The 22,592-nt window shown below is 40.7% G+C and overlaps 1 protein-coding gene across 1 annotated transcript in view; it reads right to left on the reverse strand.

Annotated features, from left to right (window-relative positions):
• Positions 1-8,608: 8,608 nt before the first annotated feature.
• The window catches only part of LOC108297035 (ceramide synthase 6-like), a 158,290-nt gene continuing 144,306 nt past the window's right edge, over positions 8,609-22,592 (reverse strand). Inside the window, exons 7-9 of the mRNA XM_017519665.1 lie at positions 17,596-17,752; positions 17,000-17,023; positions 8,609-14,252 (exon numbers count right to left, since the gene is read on the reverse strand). Coding sequence (XP_017375154.1) covers positions 14,100-14,252; positions 17,000-17,023; positions 17,596-17,752 — 334 coding nt within the window. The 3' untranslated portion in view covers positions 8,609-14,099. The remainder of the gene's footprint in view (positions 14,253-16,999; positions 17,024-17,595; positions 17,753-22,592) is intronic.

A 22,592-nucleotide genomic window follows, 5' to 3' on the forward strand; every position in this document is an offset into this window, starting at 1 on the left:
GTGGAGCAAATCTGGAGTCACTCAGCGCACACATTCTCAACTGGGGCTGAACAAGGCACTGTGCTGCCTTCTTTCAACTCATACTGTAAACAAATAGCCCTTTTGTAGTCTGTTTAGTGACACGACTTTTGCATCTTTGTGCTTTTTGTTGGTGATTTTGCTGTTTAAAATGGCTGTCAAGTGTAGTGCTGAAGTGCTGTCTAAGGTGCTCAAGTGTAAGAAAGCTGTGATGTGCCTATGGAGAAAATTAAACCACCCTTACAAAATAACAGTGAGAAAATTATAACAGTGAAAGAGATCTGATCTAACCCCCATCTTGCCTTTAACCTCCAAACTGCCCTTAATCATTCCTTGGGCTTGGGACAAGCTAACCTTGAGAGACATTTAGTTTAGAGTTTAAATAATAGCCATTCCCCAAAACTAAACCACCTTTTGTAAAGCTAATGAAAGAATATCGGGTTAGGAGGATGAGGAGCCTAAATTCTGCTAAGGTGTCGACATAAAGGATTACCAACAATTATTCTGGAGGTTACAAGATTTGCAACTTCCCCAATTACTCTTGCAGATAGCATCTGTCTTGTAGAACCTAAGACTGGCTTTTTGAGATCCGTTTTCATGTTATTGCACTTCTGATGACTAATGTCTCCAGCTGGATCTGCCTGTGGCCCCACTCAGGTACCCAGGTGGTGGCCCTACTCAGGAGGGGACTGATCCTGTGGCCCCACCCAGAAGCAAATTAAGCACTCACAAGGACCGTTTTCCACACCTCTATGATTGCATCACAAATGAACCAGCAGCACCCATTCCCTGGCCCACCAAACTATCCTTGAAAAAACCCTAGCCTCTGAATTTTCAGGAAGACTGATTTACATAATGATACTCCAGTCTTCCATTCAGCCAGCTCTGTGTGAATTAAACTCTTTCTCAATTGCAATTCCTTTATCTTGATAAATCAGCTCTAGCTGGGCAGCCAGTAAGGAGAACCCACTGGGCAGTTACAAAAATACATGTGTTGATAAGCTTCATTCAGGAATGAGTTATAGTGCAGTTGGCTGTGAGTTCAATGGTAATGGACCAATAATACAGATTAAATGTGAAGTTTTTAAACAAATACACATAAAGCAAGGTTATGTATTAATCAATTGATGAAATGCGACCAGAGGGTCCTGGGAACCTAATCTTGTATTTCTTCTAGGATCCAGCATTGGCTAATTCAGTGCTTGCAGTGCCTTTATAGAACATAACTATCATGTATAACGAGAATAAAATGTGTTTTCCTTTTAGGGGATAAGTGGCTTCACTCAGGTAGTTTTGTGCCCAGCATGATGCCTGATGCACAGTAGGAAAACCCAAGGTTGATTCTCTTCCTGCTCTCTCCTCCCTGGGTGGTAGTGTGATGCTAAACCAGGCAGGGTCATTCATATGCAACTAGCAGTTGTGAAATCAACAATCAGAGTATTGTCACTTTTGGCTTCTCTCCTCCTTCAGAGAGGTGCATTGGAAATTGCTCTCATGTATCAATTCGCAGTCCACTAGGTGCCTTTGAACTACAGAAAGGTGGTAACAAAACAATGGAAAAGAACTGCCTTTAGTCAAGAAGTTTGCCTTCCTACCTAAGGATCTCCTCTGGCTGATGATTGACAATTTCTCCTATTTTTTTCAAGTTGCTTTTCTTGAAGTGACCTGGAGGCATTTCCTGTCCCAGATCTCAGCATACTTATGTGATATTGTGCTGTAGCTGGCCTAGAGTTAGAGCCTGAACAACATCATATTATAAAAGAAAAAACTGTTTTTTAAAATAAGTTGTAATGGCTGCCCCATTCTCCTCACAATAACTGCTAGCCTTGGCTACTGTAAATAAAACTGCTAGTTTGCTCTGCAAACTAGCCACTATGTAAAGCTGCTTACCTTTTCTTATCAGTAACTGCCAGAATTGCTAGCCTTTGCTTACCGGCAATTGCCAGACTAAGCAGCCCAAACAAATGCCATCTTGGCCTCTGCGACTTGTAATAAGTAACTAAGGTCTGTGATTTCCACCTTACCCAGATAATGTGTAAACAAATGTTTATCTTGACTTCTGTAAAACACTTAAGTAACAAACGGAATGACAAGAGTCCCCTGGCCCTTGGAATATCTGGAGCCCTCGTCTCCGCCCAGGAGATGATTTACAAAATCCACTAGCCCTCGGAATGTCTGAAGCCTTTTCATCCCCATCCCTGCTCTTCACCCCCACCTCCAAGGTGGTTTTTCGGGTATAAAAAGTCTTGGCACCCTCCTTTCTACACCACAGGTTGGAGAGACATGAGTCCTCTGGTCGTGGGCATAATAAATGACCCTGCAATCTGGCATACTTTTGTCTTGGTGCTAATTTTCTATGCTCAGTCCAGTATAACACTTACAGCAAAACCTTCCACCTCTCATTCTCCATCAGAACTTACTTTGTTGCTTGAGGGTTAAATCTTCAGTAATGTATAATCTTTTATGTTCTCCCATGGCCATGTGCCCATTTTCCTGCCTTGTCATGGAATGCAGACACTACTGACACACTAGGGGTTTGAGAAGACTTTTTCCAGTTACAGTTAGGATGGCCATTGTTTAGCTCATGTTCTTTCTGTTATTAAAGATGACAACCAATATGATTATGCTACTCCCTTCTCAAATCCCTGAAATGTTTCCCATTACTCTTAGCCTAAAACTTGCCCTCCTTACCACAGGGATAGATATGGGCCCTTTATGATCTGTCCCTTGGTAACTTTTCAGTATCAGATCCTGCACCCTTCTTTTGTTCATTATGCTTTATCCACGCTGGCCTTATTGCCATTCCTTGAATTTAGAAGCATACTCCCACCTTGCAGCCTTTGTCTATGATGTTCACACTGCCTCTGCCTGGATCACTCCTATGCAAGGTTCCCCCTCTGGCTGCTCCTGTCAGTAAGGTCTTAGCTCCGATCGCCTGTCCATAAGGTGCCTGTGACCACCCAATCTGTAGAGCCCTGGCAATCACCTTATTTCTTCATTACTTTTGTACTTTTGAGACAGGATTGTTCCCTTGACCCCCTTTATGGGCAGGAACTGGAGTGACTTGTTTCACTCAGCCTGCTGAACGCTGGAACTAGCTGGTTGCTCCTCTCTGGCAAGAGCAGGCTCTGTGTGGGCCCTGCAGTGGCATCCAAGCTCCTGCCCTCTCAGCACGCTGTTCTTGTCCAGCATCCAGGAAGAATCAGGTCACACAAATGGATTTGTTGTGGAAGAATTTCACCTGACAAGAAACCCAAATAGCACTCAGGGTCAAAGGAACATAGTTTATTATGCCAGCGGGCCCAGACAGGTTTGTACCCAAAGGTCTGGAACCCCAGCCTGGAACAGCACACAGCTTTTATAGATTAGGGGCGGGGGGAGTAATTCAACGTTTTAGGCAATGTGGCAATTTCTCAAGGGACTTCCTAGTAAGCAAGCAGGAAGCGAGCGTACAGGAGCAGATAGTGGCGGTTAGTCCGGCAATCAGGAGATTTTTCACAAACTTCTCACTTCAGATTGAAGGGTGGTGTATGCAGAGGATTTTACTGAGCGACAAAAGTGGCTCTCAGTGGGATAGAGACTTGGAAAAAGGGTGGTGCAGAAACAAGGTGATCTTTCCCTGAGGCTGCACCGTCTGAAGTTAGCAGCATCTACCTGTAGTCTCTAGCACTGAGTTGCTGCTTCTCTGCTCACCACTCGGCTGCCTGTATCCCCGACACTGCCTGTATCCCAAATACAAGCTGCTTGTATCCCCAACGCTCAGCCTCTTGCGTTGCTCTGCCAGCTGAAGTCATTTTATGGGGACAGGGTAGGGGTGTGACAGGCCAAAAAAGCAACATTTGGGCGGAAAAATGGGGTCAGCTGTTTTCACTTAGGGTTGAGGTTCAAGGCGTAAGGGTGAGTTTTAGCCGGGAGCTCGGCTGTGCTGTATCACTTTGTCACTATGTGAAATTGCCTTGTCTTAAGGGCTGAAATTGTGTCCTCCAAATTCTTGTTGAAACCTTAACCTCTGTTACCACAGGAGGTGACAATACTTGGATGTAGAACATTTAAAGAGGTGATTAAGGTAAAATGAGGTCATATGGTTGGGCCCCAATCCAGTATGACTGGATTCCTTAGAAGAAGAGGAGATTAGGATACAGACATACACAGAATCACGTGAAGACACAGTGAGAAGGAGCCATCCATAAACCAGGAGGGGAGGCCTCAGGAGAAATCAGCCCTGATGGCACCTGGATCGTGGACTTACAACCTCGAGAACTGTGAGAAAATACACTCTATTATTGAATTTATTTTCTCATGGTTCTGAGCCACCCAGTTTGTGGTATTTTGTAATGGCAGCCCTAGCAAACTCATATTCCTTGTTTCTTTCTTTTTTAAAAATACTTTATTATTAGAGCAGTTTTAGGTTCACTGCAAGATTGAGAGGAAGGTACAGAAATGTCCCATAAACCCCCTGCCCCCACACATGCAGAGCCTCCCACGTTATCAACATCACCCACCCATGGTACATTTGTTACAATTGATCTTCCATTGATGCATCATTATCATCCAGAGTCCAGTTTACATGAGGGTTCACTCTTGGTGGTGTACATTCTATGGGTTTCGACAAACGTATAATGACATTTATCCACCATTAAAGTATCATTCATAGTAGTTTCCTGGCCTTGAAAATCATCTATTCTTGTTTGTTCATCTGTCTCTCGCCTGCAGTCCTTGGCCACCACTGATCTTTTCATTATCTCCACGGTTTTGTCTTTTCCAGAATGTCATATTGTTGGTGTAATACAATATATAACCTTTTCAGATTGGCTCTTTGACTAAGTAACATGTATTTAAGTTTCCCCACATCTTTTCTGTGGCTTGAGAGCTCATTTCTTTTCGGCACTGAATAATATTCTGTTGTCCCGATGTACCACAGTTTGCCTATCCGTTCACCTGCCGAAGGACATCTTGGTTGCTCTCAAGTTTTGGCAGCTATGAACAAAGCTGCTATGCATGTGTAAATTTCATCCATGTATGGGTTTTTGTGCAGACATAGCTTTGAACTCCTTTGGGTAAATACTAAGGAGTAAGATTGCTGGATCATATGGGAAGAAAATGTTTAATTTTATAAGAAACTGCCAAACTGTCTTCCAAAGCATCTGAACCATTTGCATTTCCACCGGCAATCAGCAGAGTTCCCCTACGTGCTTGTCAACATTTGGCGTTGTCAGTTGTCTGGAATTTGGCCACTCTGTGTGACATTTGTAGTGGTATCCCACTGCTGTTTTAATTTGCATTTCCCTGATGATATATGATGTGCAACTCCTTTTTTCCCCTCCCTTTATTGTAAGTTCCACAGAAGCAGAAACCATATCTGTCTTATTCATCATTCCGTCCTTAGTGTCTACAATTCCTGGCACCTAGTGGGCTTTTTTGAATAACTGCATTATGCAGCCAGGGACCTGAGCCTTTGCTGTTTATCTTTGGCTATGCAAATATTTTCCATTATTCAGTAAGTTAAAAAAATGAACTTCTTAACTGAAGATTTGCTTCAAAATGTAGTCATCAATGCTGGCGCACAGACCTTCTTGTCTCATTTTTGCTTCACAGCTGTTTCATTCATCCTCTAGTTCTTCATGTCTTCTTTCTTCAGGTTCTCTTGCCTCGTTTCTAGTCAATTCTCTGGTCTCAGTCTTGCATCTCTTTCCTGTGATGCCTGGGCCTGGTATGCTGGTGCCAAATTCCCTTATCCAAGCCTGCCATAAAGCCCCGCAGCTTCTGTGCCAGGGACACCAGTGAGAGAAGCTGGAACCCACACAGGGAAACCCTGAGTTCAGAAAGAGTTAGAGACAAAGTGCTGTCTCCTGCTTGTTTCCTAGCAGATGGAACGTTAATTGCTGACAGCTCCCATCTTTTATAGGTTTTCTTGTAACTGGGTTCATTTGTTTCTTCGACAAACATTTCTTGTGCCCTATTACATGCCAGACTCTATGGGAGGCTTTAGGAATACTGGCTTTACACTGCTTATTTTGTTTGCTCTCCCACATCTATTGTCAGCTCTGCTCTGCACCTTGGGAGGCTGAACCCTGTAGCCTACATCTCCTGGGCTCTGCACTGTCAGCTTTCTGCTGAGTCCAGCCAATGGGTGGCACAACAAAGCAGGAAAAGAGACATCGGGGTATTTTCTTTCCACCCAGGTTTACATCCCCCAAAGGGTGGCCTCTCCTCCACACTAGCCCCTCTCACTGGCTTTTGGTTACAGCCCAGAGGTGGTAAAGGCTTCCCATACTTGCTAGCCTCTGGGTGCCTCACTCTCCCTTGTTTGATGTAATCCAGCCCATGCCTCTGTAAAGTCATCCTATTAAAGTTTCTTCAATGTAACCATCTGACAGTGCTCTGGTTCCCACCTGGACCTTGGCTAAGGCAGGCTTTATATAATTTTTAAATTTCAGGCTGGGTGCAGTGGCTTGTGCCTGTAATCCCAGCACATCAAGGCCAAGGTGAGAGGATTGCTTGAGGTCAGGAGTTTAAGATCAGCCTGGGCAACATAGCAAGACTCTACCACTACGAAAAATTTTAAAAAATTAACTGGGTGTGGTGGCATGTGCCTATAGTCCCAGCTAGTTGCGAGGCTGAGGTGGGGGATTACTTGAGCCCAGGAGTTTGTGGCTGCAGTAAGCTATGAGTGCAACACTGCACTCTAACCTGGGCAACTGAGAAAAACCCTGTCCTTAAAAAAATTTTTTCTTAATTAAAAATTTTTAAATTTTAATGTTTAGGAATAATAGAACTTTTGTTTTTTTATGCTCCAGCACTTCGGGAATAATCAAGGGTGTGGGTCCCAGGCTCCAGTTACCATGCCGATTGGTTCTGAGGGGCCGCCCAGCATCCCAGTAGATCTTGCTACACAGCTCTCCTTCTTTGTCCCATCATCTCTCGGTGTTGTTAGCATTGCTGCTACTGTTCCCACTAAAGCAAGTCCATGGCTGGTAGAAACAGAATTAGGAGGCAGGAATACAGATGCTTAGGTTGGATATGGCAGCCCCAGTAGTAAGCAATGGGGCCTAGAGGAAAGGCGAGTTGCATTTTGGCTACTTGGGAGAGATACTGCTATGGTTTGAATGCCCTCTCCAAAACTCAAGTATTAAGGTAGGACCTTGTCCTTATGCATGGATTAATGCGTTTATTTCAGGATGATGAAAGGATGAGTTTGGCCCAGTTTCCTCTCTGTCTAGCACGCTTGCTATCCTATGTGGCACCTTCCACCATGAGATTGAAGCAAGAAAGGCCACAAAACAAACCTCTGAAACACTGAACTGGGAAAGAAGGGGCAATGTATTCAGCTGGGAGCAGCGGCGGCATAGTTGCCCAACAGCCGAGCTTCCCTAACAAAGAAAATCCCTGCCCTTTTAAAGGCTTACAACTCTAGAAATTACACGTCAAAGGGTCTTGATCCATGAAGCAGCCGTGGGGTACCTTGACTTAGGTGGGGGTGTGATCGTGTTTAAGTAAAAACAATGCCTTCTAGAAAGATTCCTCCATACCATGTCTATGATCTATAGGAGTTTGATTAAGGGTGGTGCCCGGGTCTGCCAGCCTTTACTTCTCCTACTAAAATGCAATGTAGAAGTCTAGGGGGAAGGGCTCTTAGAAGCTTCAGAGGATTAAGGGTCTCCTTCCTCACAATGACCCTCACCAATTTCTAGCACCATGCTCTTGGACTTCCCAGGCTCCAGAACCATGAGCCAAATAAAATTCTATTCTTTATAAATTACCCAGTGTGTGGTATTCTGTTACAGCAGCAGAAAGCAGACTAAGACAAATGCTCATAGCATTGGATTATGCTATGTTTACAGAACTGAAGAATTCATGGATTCCAAAAAAGTACATTTTTTCATAGTTTATATTTTTGTGTCTCAGAGGAATGTTGGTGGTTTAACTTACTAGAATAACTCATGCTTGAAATCAGCATGAGTTATTCTATTGTCGGTGTGGTTATATTTATAAGATTTTAATAGGGTGTCTGCTTTATTTTTTATACTTGTGATAGTGGTGGGGTGTCTGTTTGAATTTGTGCTATTTTTATGGCTTTTGAGATACTAGATGACATAAGTTTAGAGTAGAAGAGCAGATTGAGAAAGACAGTATTTACCAGGAAAGACAGAGAAAGATGGAGAGAAGTTCTAACAAAGTGAGGCACAAACCAAGAGAAGATGCTGTGGGCCGAGCTCTGAGGAGGCAGGCATACACAGAGAAGGGGAATTCCGTGTTGTGCTTTGGGTTGTTTACCCTAAGCGCCTCTTTTAAAATTGTTTTAAAAATAAGAATAATCTGATATATTTCAGATGATCTATATAAATCATATTTTTTCCAGAATAAAGTGCTACATAAAATTTATAATTGAGGGTTTAATCTTAATTTTCAAAGAAATACTATATCCAAGTTAATGTAACATTACTTTCTCAGTGAGTGATACTGGGATTTGAGGAGGCTTGTAGTAACCTATTGGAATGGTGTGAGCCTTTATTAACCTCATTCAGTGAGATGTGATGTTTTACCCACACGAGCTGGTTAGCATTTACAGTAAAGGGCACTTACACTGAACTCTTAATACTTATCTTTATTATGAAAGTGTTTCCAAAGTAAAATGATCCTCATAATAATGATTGCTTCCAGAAATCAAGAATGAATACTTATATTTTCATATAAAAATCAGTAAAACACAATAACAATACACAAAATAATTCTAATTGGCTAACAGTATTTCATTCCATTTCTGACAGAGATGCTCAAGCACTGAATTGTCTTAAAAAAACAAGTAAGGTTTTGTTAACTATCCTATTTCTCACTGCAAGTTGAAAAAAATCAAATCCAAACATCACCACCCCTTCCATGACAAGTGGCTATGGAGGTAAATGACTATGTGGGCAAAGAGTTGATGAAAATCATGAGCTTAGGGGCTTTATGAAACTTTGGGAAATCAAGCTCAGAGGTTGTTTTCCACTCTTAAAGTAATGAAGCTCTAAGTTAAAGTTCCAGAATCATCACATAACTGTTCCTATTCCATGGCTAATTTCTTTTTTTGCAGCTAATCTTATTTTTTTAAGGGTAGGTTCACGATGACAGTTTTAAAAAATTACTGTGGATAATAAAGAAAAAAATGTCTCAACAAAATAGAATTTTTCACTGAACACAGAAACCATCTCAATAGTTGTTTCTCCGTGGTTTCTAGGCCATACAACAGACACCAAACTACAAAGCCAAACTTTCACGAACCTGTGTTAAGAAAACACACATATGGGCATGATACACTTTTTTTTTTTTTTTTTTTTTTTCAGAAAAACGGAATTAGGCAGAGAAGGAAGTGTGGATATACAACTGATCCACAAGCTATTGGGAAATCAATAGCTAAAAAATGTCAATACCCAGCTTCCTTTTATCAGGAGTTCCAGGAGGCTGAAAGGAGTGTGAATGCATGAGATAAGCAAGACAGAGACACTGTCCCCTCCCATCCCTTTCTGGGCAATCTCCAGAATGCCTAGTTTTGTGGAGATACCATGTACTATCTGGCTGCAGATACTTTCTTATGTGGGGTCTTAGCATGTGGCCATGTGGTAATGCATTCCTTTCAAAGGCTTTGTGTTGAAGTCAAGTTGAAAATACCTGGAAAAGACTAGCCTTCTCCTTTGGGTGTCTGTGGAGCCTATTAAAAATATTCATGATGCTGTATGTTCTCCAATACAGTTTTCTTCATGAAAACAAGCATCAGTAAACACTATATCTAAGTGTTTAATTAGAGGGGTTCCAGCAGCAGCGTGGATGGGCCTTCTCAGCAGCTACTGAGTGCCCCCTAGAGGTGGGGAGGGGACAGTACACACAAAGGCAAACCACAGAGCCCTTTTCTGGCCCCTGAACCAGTTTTCTGGCCCCAAACTATGAAGAGCTAAAATGAGGCCAGTGAACCAGTCAGCTCATCACTATGGGGTGATTTGAGAATGGCACAATTTCATTTTGCCAAAAGAAAACTTTACCATCTCTGGGGGCTGCAATATCTTCATTTAAGAATATTTTGCTGCGTTTCCTTCAAGGGTGGCTTGTGATGATTGAACTGTTGATGATTATTCCTTCCATGGACAGTATGCTAGTGGCTAGTGGAGTAACTGGGGCTCACTGCAATTTCTCTTTCCATACAAGTTGCTGGAAGTACAATGTGATCACTTTTCCAGCAGGCTGACTTCAATTTGATTTTTTTCTTATTTGAATGTTAGAAACATTTCAGGGCTATTATTTATCTACAAAGCAGAAATCAGCCAAAGGCAAAAGAAAAAAAAGTAAGCTAATCAGAACCCGAAGACCTCAAATAGCACATGAAATGTAAACATTTAACCTTTTTTTTTTTTTTTATTTCAAAAGCCTCTCTGGAGATAATGACATCACCACATATACTGATAAACAATCTTTTAATACCTTTGGAATTATTCTTCATAATTTTTTTTATTCTTTATAATTTTTATACTTCAAATTAAGAAAAACACTCAAATGTTCAGGCAACTTTGGCATTAATGTTTCCAGGAAAGGGACAAAACAACTATTAATGCAAAATCATGAAGAGATTAGGGTCAATCGTGGATGTCTATAAAGCTCTCTTTGAAAAGCTCTTTAAAGCAAACTCAGGTAAACGGAAATGCAATCTCACTTTTTACTTAGGCTAAATAACAATGAGGTTTGAATACAAAGTGGAAGATTCAGGCCCTTTCTACCTAAGATGAAGGCATTCAGTTTGCTCAAATTCAAACTCCATCAAATACTCAGAGTGGAAAGTCTGGCAACAGAACTGGACATGTGGAGGTTCACCCACCATTCTGATCCAAGGTGATCTGATTTTATCTTGCTTCTTGCCTACCCTTTCTGCCTTGTTTACCTGGACCAGATGCCTGTGGCATTATGTGATGAGACCTCTGGACGCCATCTGTCTGGCAGCCCAGCAGAAGTAGGATGCTAATAAAACCCTAGGGTAAAGCAGCAAGCATTTGCATTTTTAACACATACACTTGAATAATCCAAATGCTGATAGTTGCTTCCCTATGCGCAACATCCACAGGACCAAGTTTGGAAAAGTGAACTTCAGTTGGCTTCTATGTTGACCTTAAGTGCTCTATAACCTGCACTTAGCCATATTTAGCTCTCTGGTAAGAGGCTGAAAAGATTCTACTACCTTCACGTGTGCGAGGAGCATGACCAGGAGGCTGACAAACAAGGAGGAAGTTTCTATTGTACCTGGGGAATGGGTTTTATGAAAAGAATATTGGTAAGGATGAGTCAGTGATATTTTGCTTTTATCACTTTTTGGAGAAACATACATATATATACAAAGAACACATATTTTGATATCATTTATTGACCTGAGGCCAAATTCTCAATTTTCTACTTTCCCCCCACTAAGAGATCCAGAAAAGCTATTCATATTGGAGAATAAAGTATTACTTATTCTAGAATCCTTTCTACATACTTCTTTGTGCTCTGGGAAGGTTTGAAGGTGACCAGGAAGAAGGAGATATCCACACAGGCTAAGTTAATCAACGAGAAACAACACTCTCACTAACCTATAGTTGAATTTACAAACTATACTTCAAAACTATGGCCTGGCACAGGGAGGATGAGAAACTGCACGTATTTTTCTCTCTCAGCCTTCTCAGGCTACCACAGGAAAGCTATAGACAGAGATATATTATTCTACACCATGAAAAGCCTGCAAACCCCATTTTAATTAGCCCAAAAGAACTCTGCCCTAAAATGCAAAATGAAATAAAAACCTATAGATAACATACAGGACTGTGTTAATGCCATCAGTTAGAGAGGCTCCAGGTGGTCCCAGTTCTCCTTCTACTGAACTTCTTTGTGGGGAGAGGCACGGGGGCGGGTATGATTATTTAGATTTGTCTTTGGTAATGACAGATCCAATTGACTTCATTTTGTGCAATTCTTCTAAACCTTTCATTTATAAGCTGATCTCTTTGAAATTCTTCTGTGCTCAAGTGTCATATAATCTAAACCTCAAGACTGTGGATCCCTAAAGTTAATTTTACCCATTGAGAGGACTTGCTCCAGACACTAAAGCAAGCTAAATACGTTCATGTTTTAATTACCAAACTTTCACCTTCTCAAAATTTTCAGCTACTTTATATATATATATATATATATGCCTGCATTTTAGCAGATGTTCTGATGACAAGTACTTCTATGATTGTTTTTACAAACTCAGCCACCCACAAATTACACTCCTAGACATATGTCTGTGTTGTGAAATAAAATATCTGCGCTCTACAAGCAGAATTATTTGCATCGTTTTCTCAATAAACAAGCAGACGGATTTTTAAGCCTCTTCAATTATTACTGTGGACCATAACAGAAACATATTATTTTGTAAATAAGTGGGATAAGATATACTACAGTAATAATTTTTTGTTTGGGAGCATTCTTTTAACTATTAACCCGCAGGCTGCAAATTGTGGGCACAGAGCTTTAATTTTTTCAAAGAATCAAATGTGAATGCTTCTAAGCAGGATATACACACTCTGGTAGTTCTGCACACTTGTTAGTATTTCTGCTGTTGTCTTCAGCACCCTGATTCACACATTTATATAAAGGCTTTTTTGTTTGGGACTCCTGTTTTAGGTTGATGGCCTTCTTGATTTCTGAAGGATTTATAATCCCTTTTTCCTCTTACTAAAAGTTAGAAGAGATAAAATCTTTGGCCTATGTATGGTTTTCTTATCTGTATATAAATAACGCTGCTGTGTAGGAGACTTATGGAAACTTATTCTTCAGTAATTTTCCTGGTTGATATTGCCATTGTCCAATAGAATTTTTCATTTTTCCAGAAATAGCCCCATTTGAAAAAAACTCCTGGAAACCAAACAAGTCTTCAAAGAAGCATCAGAGTGTAATGCTGCTCCGTGTCTAGTAACAGGAAAGTCATCTGCATTATGTTTAAGGAGAAAAGCAAAGGGTAAAATAGACTTTCTCCCATTGGCTTTATTTTGCTCAGCAAAATAAAAACATCGACATCAAGTACTAGATAGGGCTTTTTCTTGAAAGCTGGTTGCATTGAAGTGCTTTGCACTGGAGAGGTAATCTTTATCAACTCTTGAAAGATTTTTTTGTCCCCAAATATACTTAGCTTCTTTCTTTTATAACATGACAGAAAACTGCACTAATTATAGAGTAGTGGCAAGCCTGGCTGTAATCAGTTGCTCTCTTTATGTTATTCCCAGAACACAGGACAAATTCCCATTCTTAACAGTGATTTCCTTGTTTATAACTATAAGCTTCAGAGAAAATCCTCCTTCAGAATCAGAGCACTGACCTCAACTTAGAGAAAAACAAACACACATTGTAACCTACAAGGTTAACCCTCAACTAGCTATCACACCCACTGAAGAAATCTTGGCTGTGTGCACAAGAAATGAAATCTATTTCAAAGCAATATAAAAACCATTCAGAAACGTCCTCCAATAACCATCTTCTTTAATTTGAACTGCTAATCGACCATAAAGAGTGAAAATTAAACACCTAGTTCGTTCGGTTTAAATGGTCACTGAGACTGTATAGGCAATTTCAAAATGGGTACTGTAACACAAAGCAAACCTATTTAGAGCTGAACGAGAATCTTGCACTGGGTTTTCCTTGCTCTAAGTGACAAAGTAAGCTGATGCTCATAGCACATTGGACTACAGCAAGAGAAGGGGGGAGAAGCAGATGGAGCATCTCCTTCACTGTCATGAGCCCAGTGAGTAAAAGGAGTGAGGAAACCATCTTTTGTCCACAGATTTACAAATACAAAAAATAAATAATATTCTAAGACAGTACAAATGCAAATACTGTTCCCTGTGTCAATTACATACAGCATGCCTACATAGAATGATAATTCTTCATTCACAGACAGGACACATGGCAGTGCACTATTCAAAATGCTTTGATAATCTTAATTTTTGTTTCTGGTGCTGAGATATTATGAAAGGAACTGCATTTGCAACTTATTAAATACTTCCAGGAACAAATAGTTCACTTTTCTTGGGACTTGTAGTTTTGAGTAATTAATCATCCATGGAGCAGGAGCCAGTCAGGAGATACCCGTTGGTGCCACTGGTGCCATTGGTGGTTGTCCCAGTGTGGGGATTCTTCCCTGGAGGTTCCGAGTCCTCATCATCTGAGCTAGACTCAATATCACTTCGATCATCCTTGGACACCTGTGGAGTAGAAGCAGGTAAGTATAACCAGCACCTAAGAAATCATCAAGGTACAGCATGCTAGAAGCACATGCAGTCATACACAAAGGTAAACAGATCCCAATGTTAAAAAAATTAAGAGGCTGAGAACATTGCCATACCAATAAGTTCCCCTTCATTGGAGGGACAAAATGTAGGTGACAAAGTCATTTATGAAGGAATGTAAGTATCATGGAGGGCTAGACTTCTGAGCTCTTTAAGCTACCTTTCCATATTGAGAATGTACTAGACCATGAATTCAGCTTTTACTCAAAAAGTAGCATACTGTGCCACTGGAATGGCATCAAAGGAATTTGGTACAAATGGGTCAATTTACTCATTGATGATCACATTCTCCTTGAGAATAATTTAAAGTCACCTCTCAACCACACCAATGGAGACAGTTACTAGCTCAGAACATTGGTTAAAAAAAAAAAAAAATCCCTATTTGGCTTTGTAATGCATTGTTTTATGATTACATTTTTATTTTTTGTATGCTATAATTAGAATTTTGTTTTATATGTCACACAACAAATGGCAGCAGGAGGCATTTTTTTTTTTTTTTTTTGAGTCAGAGTCTTGCCCTGTCACCCCGGCTGGAGGGCAGTAGCATGATCTCAGCTCACCACCACCTCTGCCTCCTGGGTTCAGGTGATCCTCCTGCCTCAGCCTCTCAAGTAGCTAGGATTACAGGTGTGCTCCATCACACCTGGATAATTTTTGTATTTTTAGTAGAGACAGGGTTTTACCATGTTGGCCAGGCTGGTCTGGAACTTCTGACCTCACGTGATCCACCCACCTCATCCTCCCAGAGTGCTGGGATTATAGGTGTGAGCCACCGCACCTGGCCAGGAGGCATCTTAAGAACCTGCTGGGTGGGGTGGAGCTTAAAATATTTCCTGAGGAAAATCTGAGTAGATCATCAAGAACTAGCTCCCATCCTGCCAAATCTCTTCAATCCTCCATTCAATCTCACTAAGTCACATGGAGGTCAAAATAAGGTGAGATGATTTAAATCTGTACATTACCATAAAGGCTGAGAAAAATCCTACTGTCTAGCAAGGAAGTAATTTTTGGGGGGAAATTAAGAAAATACTGCTTTTAATATAAAAACAGTTTGAACCTCCTATTCTGTAAGTCTAAATTCGGGTAACGATTTTTACTCAGCAGGCCTTAAGATTTTTGATCACTGCTTATATTTTTCAGTGGCATGACAAAAGAGAACTGGTGGTGTCCCTTCATAGGAATTTTCCCAATCTGGTCCTCCTGTGATTCTTACAGGAGGGCTGGGGAGGTTGGCAAAGTCTCTTGGGAGGTATGGCAGAATTAACCGGGGCTTTCCCGTATCACATCTTCTCTGTGCTACCACTACACTCTAACATGAGAACTCTAGACTCCCTCCACCCTGCCCAATTTGAGAAACTACAGTTCCTGGGGAGAAGGTCGTATCTCTCAGGTGGGTGGGGTCAGAGAAAGTAAAAGCTGAGAAGTACTGCTTTATGCCAACCAGTGGTGATGACGTAAATATCGCAAAAGTGAACCTCACTCCAATGCCCTCTGAGACAGGACTAAACTCACAGAGGCCACCTCCAAAAAGATTTAGATACTCAGACTCCAAAATGGCTAGATAAAGATAACTGAACTTAAACACTGTGAGTCACAAAGCCAGCATTATAGCAAAGCTCCACTATGTTAAGTCCATTAGTCATAAATAGAAAACTCCAGATTGACAGTGATTAATTTACATTTGCATGCTTAGTCAGATTTTTAAAATTGCACTTAGAAAAATCTATACTTACGTTACCTTCAAAGAAAGGACAATTTAGAATATCTTAAAATAGCCCATAGAAAGATGACCCATGGCCAAGACGAACCTTACTGTACCAGGTGAGAGCTGCAAGGGCAGCTAAGATATTCTGAAGCCTGAGATCTAGAATAAAATTAATCATCAACTCTCTTCACAAAGTAGAAGAAATATGCTGAAGAGCAGGCAACATGTCTGGTAGAAATAGCAATGCAATTAAGGACACACGTAATCGAATCAGCAGCATTCTTGCATAGTTATTGATACATTGACAGTTTTGTGCATGTTGATTAAATTTGTATCCAAATGAGGACAAGAAGATTTTAAAATAGAAATGTTCATTTTAAGGAGTGAGAGGTCACACAGAAAAAATGAACTTTAGCTTCTAAACAATTAGTTGATCAAAATATATAGGATTTATATTAGAGCTGGTGCTTAGAAGTGGCTTCATAGGACATGACTAGATGCCCTGACTTTCCCTGCAGAAGAGGCCAGCTCTGATGACTTTGCTGAGTCAGAGTGGTCAGGTACCACTACCCTGTCGCCCCGGGCAGGTCAGGCACACAGCTGATGCGGATGCTCAGGCTTCCATTCTGCTCTGTGTTGATCCTTTTCCCCTCCCCAACTAGCTCTGTTTCTCCTACTTTACTTTGGTCTATTTCTGTCTTTTAGCTAACACATTAAACACCAGTGAAAGAAATTCTTCCTCTCTGTTGGATCATGCAACATTTAGCAGAATACAAGCTCACACCAAAGGGCCTAACAGAGCTGTCCCTTGCAGTTCATGGAACTACAACTCACACGAAGCTTCTAGCCAATACCAATAGGTTAGACAGAACAATATGCACGGAAACAAAAGCTCTGAGTGCCTCTCCAACAGGCAAGAGGCACTCAGGACAGGGATAGAGACAGAGGAGAAACTTACATGTAAAGGGTTCCACTTCCCAGCCTTCCAGGGTAGCAGAAGGAAGAGAACAAACAAGAAAAGGTCACAGAGAACGATCTGCAAAAGTCTCTCTGCTCTACACAGGGATTGGGGGAGGGGGACCTAGGAAGCTTTATTCAAATCAATCTTAAATCCATTTTTAACCAAACAGATTTAACTAAATCTTGCTGAAAGTCATGAACAGATTTATTTTTCAGTATGAAAGAAAGATTTGTTTAAACAGGCATACTGTACCAAGTGATCCTTCTCATAAAAGGCAAGAAGTAATTAAATTTCTGTTCTGTATAAATATAATCAGAGGAGGTCCAAGGTTGACAGGAAGAGGGAGAGAACACAACAAATAATACGTTATTAAGTCTAAAATTACAAATGCACATCATTGGGTGCCATCGCCAGCAAAGGAACGCTAAAAGAGAAGGAAATGACATTTTCGTTTATGTTTCTAGGTGGTTTTGTTCAATTCTTAAGAAAGAATGCAAATTTTGATGAAATATGACACAGTAAATAGTTGATCCAGAAAAACTACAAACACAACCATTTCTAAGACATATTGGAAAAAGTGAGTTGTAGCTTACCTTGCCTCTTGAAACAGCTTTGCAAGCTATTTTCACAATCAAGTAAGACCAGAAGCAGTTCAACCCTTGTACTAGCAAGAGCAGTAGGTTAAAAACCCACCAGGAAGGGTAAGGTCCAACGATCTCCCAGCTTTCAAATAATGTGGTATTTAACACCCTAAGGAAAAGAAGAACATGATTACTGAATGTGGCATTTTCCTTTGCTTTTCAAGGAACTCTAGTCACTGCATACAAGCACAAGGTCAACAATATCTCCCGACTACACCCTCTCTGGCAGGATGGTATGAAAGCTGGCCAGGTACTTAGAAATGTCATTTCCTGAAGAATTACCTTGGTGGTGTGACTTTCATTTGGTTTTAGGTTGAATAATGTATTTTTCCCTATTGACTTCTTTAAAAACTATGATAAAATAAATATGAAATTGACCATCTTGACTTTTTAAAGTGTACGGTTCATTGGCATTAATGTTGTGCAACCATCACCACCATTCATGTTCAGTACTTTTCATCTTTCAAAACCAAGATTCTGTACCCATTCTTCTAGCCTGCATCAACCACCCCTCCTTCCTGTCTCTGAATTTGACTACTTTAGGTACTGCATAAAAGTAGAATCATATAGTATTTGTCCTTTTGTGACACGCTTGTTTTATCTTCAAGGTTCATCCATGTTGTAGCATGTGTCAGATTTTCCTTCCTTTTTTAGACTGAATTATATGTATATACCGTATATATTTATGTATGTATTTATGGTACTTTAGGTTCTGGGGTGCATGTGTAGATCATGTAGGATTGTTGCTAGGTACATACATGGCAAGATAGTTTGCTGTCTCCATCCCCCCATCACCTACACCTGGCATTTCTATGTTATCCCTCCCCAACCTCTCCACCCCCTGCTGTCCCTCCCTTTGCCCCCCAACAACAGACGCCAGTGTGTGATGCTCTTCCTTCCCTGTGTCTGTGTGTTCTCATTGTTCAACACCTGCCTATGAATGAGAACATATGGTGTTTGGTTTTCTGTTCTTGTGTCAGTTTGATAAGAATGATGGTTTCCAGGTTCATCCATTCCCTACAAAGAACATGAACTCATTCTTTTTTATGGCTGCATAGTATTCCATGGTATATATGTGCCATATTTTTTTTGTCTAGTCTATCATTGATGGGCATTTGGGTGGCTCAAGGTTTTTGCTATTGTAAACAGTGCTGCAATGAACATACGTGTGCATGTGTCTTTATAATAGAACGATTTATAATCCTTTGGGTATATACCAAGTAACACGATTGCTGGGTCAAGTGGAATTTCTATTTCTAGATCCTTGAGGAATTGCCACACTGTCTTCCACAGCTGTCAAACTAATTTACACTCCCACCAACAGTGTGAAACTGTTCCTATTTCTCCACATCCTCTCCAGCATGTTGTCTCCTGATTTATTTTTTTAATTATTTATTTATTTTTCCTGTAATCCCAACACTTTGGGAAGCTGAAGCAGGCAGAGTCTCCTGATTTTTTAATGATCGCCATTCTAACTGGTGTGAGATGGTATCTCCATGTGGTTTTGATTTGCATTTCTCTAATGACCAGTGATGGTGAGCATTTTTTCATATGATTGTTGGCCTCATGTATGTCTTAAAAAGTGTCTGTTCATATCTTTTGCCCACTTTTGAATGGGTGTTTTTTTTTTCTTGTAAATCTGCTTTAGTTCTTTGTAGATTTTGGATATTAGCCCTTTGTCAGATGGGTAGATTGCAAAATTTTTTTCCCATTCTGTTGGTTGCCAGATCACGCTAATGACTGTTTCTTTTGCCATGCAGAAACTCTTAAGTTTAATTAGATCTCATTTGTCTATTTTGGCTTTTGTTGCCATTGCTTTTGGTGTTTTAGTCATAAAGTCCTTGCCTATGCCTATGTCCTGAATGGTTTTGCCTAGGTTTTCTTCTGGGGTTTTTATGGTGTTAGGTCTTATGTTTAAATCTTTAATCCATCTGGAGTTAATTTTAGTGTAAGGTGTAAGGAAGGGGTCCAGTTTTAGCTTTCTTCACATGGTTAGCCAGTTTTCCCAACACCATTTATTAAACAGGGAATCCTTTTCCCACTGCTTCTTTTTGTCAGGTTTGTCAAAGATCAGATGGTTGCAGATGTGTGGAATTACTTCTGAGGCCTCTGTTCTGTTCCATTGGTCTATATCTCTGTTTTGGTACCAGTGCCATGCTGTTTTGATTACAGTAGCCTTGAAGTATAGTTTGAAGTCAGGTAGCATGATGCCTTCAGCTTTGTTCTTATGCTTAGGATTGTCTTGGCTATGCGGGCTCTCTTGATTTCATATGAAGTTTAAAGTGGTACATATCATATTTTATCCATTTATTCATTGAAAGAGACTTGGGGTGCTTCTACCTTTTGGCCATTGCAAATAATGCTGCTATGAACATGGGTCTACAAATAGCACTCTGAGTATATATGTTTTGGGCTTTTACCCAGAAGGGGAATTGTTGGATCATACATTTCCCCCTTCACTTTTGCCATCATTTCTTCCATTAATTTTCATTCATTTTTTGGTTGTGATTCTGTCTCTACTTGTTAAAAGGCCTGTATGGTCTTCGAAGTTGCTTTTGGGCTTTAAATAAATGCGAAGAATGCCAGTCAATGCCTATAAACTGCAAGAAAAGAGACTAACTCCTAAACATTAGTTAAGTACGAGCCATATGCCTAGCACAGGGAAAAACACAGTGGTTAGAATATGAGTGAGACCTAGGCTTATATCAGGTAGGAGAGTCATTAGAGGGTCCTTACTTTTGTAAGGCTTCTTCTGGAAAAGCATTGATGATTGAAATATATCATTTTGAAGTGATGCCTTGAAATGAGTATTGGAAGAATTTTTGACAAAAGTGATTAGAGCACAAGGGAATGTCTTTAGTTTTAAGAGTATGTAAGAGTATGTACTTGAATTAGGAAAAATTATTTGAGGTATTTCTAGTTCTCTCTGTAGAGAGAACTAGAATGAATAGCTACTTGGAGCAGATACGCGAAAGGCTGGTTTTAGTGCTTTGCTCTGGTCCCTGCCTGTGTCTGCTCCCAAGCACTTGGAAGTTGACGCAGATCATCTGGCCCCATGTTGCTGCCACAGAGAAGCATAGCACCTGCGTAATTTTGGAACCGTCCTTTCTCTCTGCTCTCCTCCTAGCTTACCCCAGGGATGGTTGGGAGACACACAAGGAAATTCACCTACAGGCATTTCTACCACCTGCCACTGCAGCACTTTGCTGGGTCAATCTGATTCTATAGGAGAGGCTAAGTGACAACACTTACTGGCTAAAGGGAAGGGAGAGAAAACTATTGAATTTAACACATAGACCACCCATATAAGAACAGAAGACAAATAGATAATTAAAAGAAACTGTGATGAGAGCTTTGAGAGAGGTTAGAAAGTTCTTTATGAATTCAGAAAAGAAAAAAACAGACTGGGTGTGGTGGCTCTCGGCTGTAATCCCAGCACTTTGGGAGGCCTAGGTGGGCGGATCACCTGAGGTCAGGAGTTTGAGACCAGCCTTTAGTAGAGACAGGGTTTCAACATGGCAAAACACTGTCTCTACTAAAAATACAAACAAACAAAAATTAGCTGGTGTGGTGGCATGTGCCTGTAGTCCCAGCTACTCAGGAGACTAAGGTAGGAGAACTGCTTGAGCCCAGTAGGCAGAAGCTGCAGTGAGCAGAGATCATGCCACTGCACTCCAGCGTGGGTGACAGAGTTAGATTCTGTCTCAAAAAAAAAAAAAGAAAAGAAAGAAAAAAAAAAAATTACTGCAGTTGGAATAAGAGGTAGAGAAAAAAGTAGAGGCTAGGCATGGTGCCTCACTTCTGTAATGACAGCACTTTGGGGGGCTGAGGTAGGAGAATTGCTTGAGCCCAGGAGTTTGAAACCAGCCTGGGCTACAGAGCGACCCTGTCTCTATGTAAATAAAATAAAAATTAACCATGTATGGTGGCACACGCCTGCACTCGCAGCTACTCGAAAGGCTGAGGCAGAAGGATCACTTGAGCAGGAGTTGCAGGTTACAGTGAAGCTGTGATTGTGTCACTGCACTCTGGCCTGGGTGACAGAGTGAGACCTCGTCTCAAAAAATAAAGGAAAAAGGGAATGAAAATTGAAATAGACAAATAGGTTCTTCCCCACCCCTGATTTCTGCAATCCCTATTTATGGACTAGAATGACACTAACAGTTTGTCTCCAAACTTATCAAAAAACAATAGGATGGAATTTAATGACTTGAATTTTACAAGTCATTAAAAGAATAATACCTCATGAATACAGTTGTATTCACTCTGGGGAAGGGGGATAATATTAGGAAATCTATCAGTATTACATAGGCCAAATTGGTATAAATGTAATGATTTCAACAGCACCAAAGACACTGGTAATGTTTAATTCCTCATTGTTGATGTTTAACAATTAGAATACAAAGGATTTACCATGATTTTTTAACCCTTTCAAATCAGCATATTTAATAAACACCAGAGTTACTTCCTTTAAAATCAGGAGAACCATGGACAGCCAGTATAATCATTATTATTTAACACTATTCTGGAAGCTATGGCCATTGAATATAGCAGGGAGTCAGAGACTTAATTTCAAATACGTAGACATAAAATATCTATAAGTATTTTTAAAAGAGCAAATAATCAAAATGTCCTATAACAGGAAATATTAAAAATTTAGTTTTCGGCCGGAGGCCGTAGCTCACGCCTGTAATCCCAGCACTTTGGGAGGCCGAGGCGGGCGGATCACGAGGTCAAGAGATCGAGACCATCCTGGCCAACGCGGTAAAACCTCATCTCTATTAAAAATACAAAAAAATTAGCCGGGCATGGTGGCATGCGCCTGTGGTCCCAGCTACTCGGGAGGCTAAGGCGGAAGAATCGTTTGAACCCAGGAGGCGGAGGTTGCAGTGAGCCAAGATTGTACCACTGCACTCCAGACTGGTGACAGAGCAAGGCTCCGTCTCAAA

Source organism: Cebus imitator, unplaced genomic scaffold, assembly GCF_001604975.1.
Source record: "Cebus imitator isolate Cc_AM_T3 unplaced genomic scaffold, Cebus_imitator-1.0 Scaffold765, whole genome shotgun sequence".
In the NCBI taxonomy this organism is placed as follows: domain Eukaryota; kingdom Metazoa; phylum Chordata; class Mammalia; order Primates; family Cebidae; genus Cebus; species Cebus imitator.